Below are 3663 nucleotides of genomic sequence, written 5' to 3' on the forward strand. Positions count from 1 at the left end.
TTAAGGTCAGGGGTAAGGGTTCAGGGGGAGGCGTTCAAATTAGGGTTGGGAAAAGGAGAGATTTCAGAGCAGCAAAGGGTCTCTGAGTGGGGAACCCAAGGTCACCATGGAAACCACCAGCCTGTCTCACTCATGCCACTGGGAAGGGTGGGCCTCAGCCTCTGACCTCCAGGCTGCTGACAGCTGATATTCAAGAAAGAACCTCAGAGTGAAGTTCATGTACTGGCCAGATGTACTTTGACTCTGTGAACCCTGCACTGGTAGATGCAGCAACTTTTGCATTACTTGAATGTTAATTGTCTGCATTATTCTTATCTGCTATCACTGTCTGTCAATAAAATTTGCCTATTATTGAATGAAGAGGTCATAGTCAGTCTGAGAGTTTTGGGTCTACCTGGAACAAGGTATCTGGGTCATAAATCCAGTGCCAACAGCTGCAGCCTGCTTCTTCACCAGGCACTTCCCAGGTCCTGGGGACTGTTGCAGTGAAAACACATGGTCTCTCTCATGGAGAGGTATATGGCGTACTGTTTGTACCCAGTGTGTATTACAGGGTAGTTTTCAAAGATTCCTCCTGCTTCAGAATCATAAAGAGCTACCTTGTGAAGGATAGGACATGTTTGAGCTCAGGCGCTTTACATCCAAATGATATTTTACAAATGGAACTCCTTATTTTACTGTTGTGAGCTAGATCCTCAGCTAGCTTATCATCACTGAGATAAAGGGGGATGTTGGACAGTATGACCTTTATGGCTGGCAAAGTGGTGCTGAAGACAACTCTGATTTTAACACCTTGCTCCACCTCAAAAAATGAAAGTAGAAGGGAAAAAAATCAGGAAAAAACAGCAGAAGAGGAAATAAATACAGTAAGAACCACAAAAGTCCTAAAACAAAGGGACCGGAAGGACTGGGTCAGGAAGGAAGCTGCCAAAGCTTTTTTGGCTCAGCAGGGCAGGATGTGTGTATGGAGGTGGGGGGATGCTGAGACAGAAAGAGAGAATTCAGTGTCAACATAAACCAAAACCAGCCTTCTTCAGCTCTACATTTCTTTAGCCCCTTGTTGGGCTCAACAGTTCTGCTTCTACTCTCTGCTGTATCCGAAAGTCTCTTCCTCTTAAGAGTTTGCCACTGCCCCACAGAGCCAGCAGATAGCTCCAGTCAATTTTTTTTTCCATATGACAAATATGAAAATGTCTTCAGCAGCTCGTTCCTAACCCTGGGTCACACTGCAGGAATCTTCCAATTCTCTGAAGGTTTATCATCCTCTGACCAAACTTCTTTATATATGTGACACTGCATTTTATCTAAGGATCACGCCGCTTCTAAATTATCATCTGATCCCTTTCCAGAAAACTTATCATTACTTGGGAAACCAGCTTCAGTGAGACATAGGCAAAACTGAGCCACAATCCTCTTAAAGAACCATCCTCTTAAATGATCAACAGTGAAACGGTTTCAAGGCACTTAGGAAAGATATTTTCCAAGGAAAAGAGAAAGAACAACTTCATAATGTTAGCTACTCACTCATATACTAAAAGTTCACATATCAAGGATTTTACATTTTTCATGTTTCCATCTACCAGAGACACAATTGGGCACTCTGGCAGCTGAGCTGCCAGTGGTAGTAGCTGCTATTTTTGTGCCTCTCCACACCCAACCTGCCCTGAGGCTCATGCCCTGTTTGTTTGTCTCCTGCCCCCTACTTTTAGTACTAATACCAAATGATCTCTCTGGCAAAGACTGACTCCAGGGAAATGTGCTTATTATTAGGTGAAATTATGCAGAACACTAGAAAAAACTAGTTGTGTAACAAACAAAAAATCCTGGATAAATCAGAAAACAAGATGTAAGGATATAAAAAAAGACAATCCCAACGTCAAGCACATAAAGGAGCAACTGACATACAACAACTGACATACAGCTAGGGAACATATTTTCAAACTTCTTATAATTAGACAACAAGAATGATAATTTACTATGAAGTGTTAGTTTATCTAATATACATTACATTTGGAAAAATTGTTATATTCCATTTGAATTGAAATTTGCATTGATTTTGCATTTTTCTTATTATTTTGTATCTTTAATGTTTAAAATTTAGCAAATTTACCAGATTCCATTGTCATCTGAAGTAAGGCATCAAGAGCATTGGAAAGCAGACCTCTACTGGATATTTTTAAGTGACTTAATATGACAGGCACAGATTGGTACTCCAAAAATATGGTCTTCCCTTCATCTGTCTTCAAGTCCATGCAAAGGGAATCAAATGCCTGAGCCAGGTAATCAGCTGAAAGACACCAGAACATAAACACAAAATTCCATGTAAAAAATACCATGAAATTAAATAATGCTACAGATGTAAAACTGTAACAAAATTAGAGTACCAAGATATTACATTTTAGGTTAAATCCCTATTTTAAGTTTTCTTATTCATGTATTTCTAATTGACAATTTGCTGCATTTCTGTTCAAATTAGGGGATGAAGAAGTTGAGGCCACTCATCAAATTTTAAAACCCTAACTTACAAAAGTAAACATTTCTAATTTTGCTCAAGAAACAAATCACTGGCTTGAGAATATGTTCTCCTCAACACTTATGAGACCTCCATATTGACCTCAGAGATGAAGAAGCTGAGTACTTATAATAGAGAGGAAGTCTACAAGTACTCCATTCCTCTTCACCTACCTAAGGATTGAAAATAAATTCATTTTCTTCATAGTTTCAATGTATAAGTCAATTATTGTTCTGCAGTAGAGTGGCCAGCAACAGTTACAAGCTGTGGGCTGGAACAACCTGGCTCCAATCCAACACAGGCTTCCCCCATCAGGGGGTTTCTACTTCCCAGTCCCCAGCTGCAGCATGGGCCCAGCTTCCAGCTGGTGGGAAACTGAGCCAGGACTAGGCAGCTGGAAGCTGTGTCTGCACTACCACCGCTTCTTCCCACCCCTCTGCTACCCTGGCTGTGGCACAGGTACAGCTCCCCACCAGCTAGAAGCTATGCCAATGCCACAGCTAGGGGGAGGAGGGACGAAAGAAGCAATGGTGGGTAATGTGGTTACAGACAAAGCCCTCCAGGTCCATGGACCCTAATTAGTGGCTCTAGAGGCTGCATCCAACCCAGAACCTTTATGCTTCTGACCCCTATTATAGCATACTAAATGTACAAGGAATTCAGATTCAAGGTTAAACAATAAACTCCTTCAGACTCACTATGCCAGAAGAAGAGTGATTGTGCCCAAAAGCTTGCCAAGAACTTGTTTCCAACTACTTAGTTGGTCTAATAAAAGATATATCACATCTACTCAAAGAACCTTGCCTGCCTTTAAGTGCCTTAAGTAATCACAGTTGCTGTATTTCAGATCCATTCAAGTTGTTCTCGGTATTAGGGATACTAACACTCAGTATTAGTGAGAATTCATAAAACGGAAAAATGTTTGCAGTAGAAAGCTTTAGTTATAGTGCCACCTATTGGATTTAAGACACTTTAGAAGAAACACAACACAACATTTCTTAATGAACATCTCATCTGATGGATAGCAGAAAAATAGTGCTTTCCAGTGAGAGAGTAATCAAAGTTTAAATACTAGGCCTGTGCGAATAGGGAAGTATTCGATTCAGATTTGGATTCGGCCAATTCGGAGGACAGTGATTTGAATCACCGAA

General features: G+C 40.8%; 1 protein-coding gene across 1 annotated transcript in view; it reads right to left on the bottom strand.

Moving 5' to 3' along the window:
• Nucleotides 1-3663, bottom strand: part of CCDC138 (coiled-coil domain containing 138) — a 77882-nt gene that overhangs the window by 36189 nt on the left and 38030 nt on the right. The window contains exon 13 of the mRNA XM_019524372.1: nt 2111-2287. Within this exon, the coding sequence (XP_019379917.1) occupies nt 2111-2287 (177 nt within the window). The remainder of the gene's footprint in view (nt 1-2110; nt 2288-3663) is intronic.

This window comes from Gavialis gangeticus, unplaced genomic scaffold (assembly GCF_001723915.1).
Source record: "Gavialis gangeticus isolate Ggan-Ray unplaced genomic scaffold, GavGan_comp1, whole genome shotgun sequence".
Classification (NCBI taxonomy): Eukaryota; Metazoa; Chordata; order Crocodylia; family Gavialidae; genus Gavialis; species Gavialis gangeticus.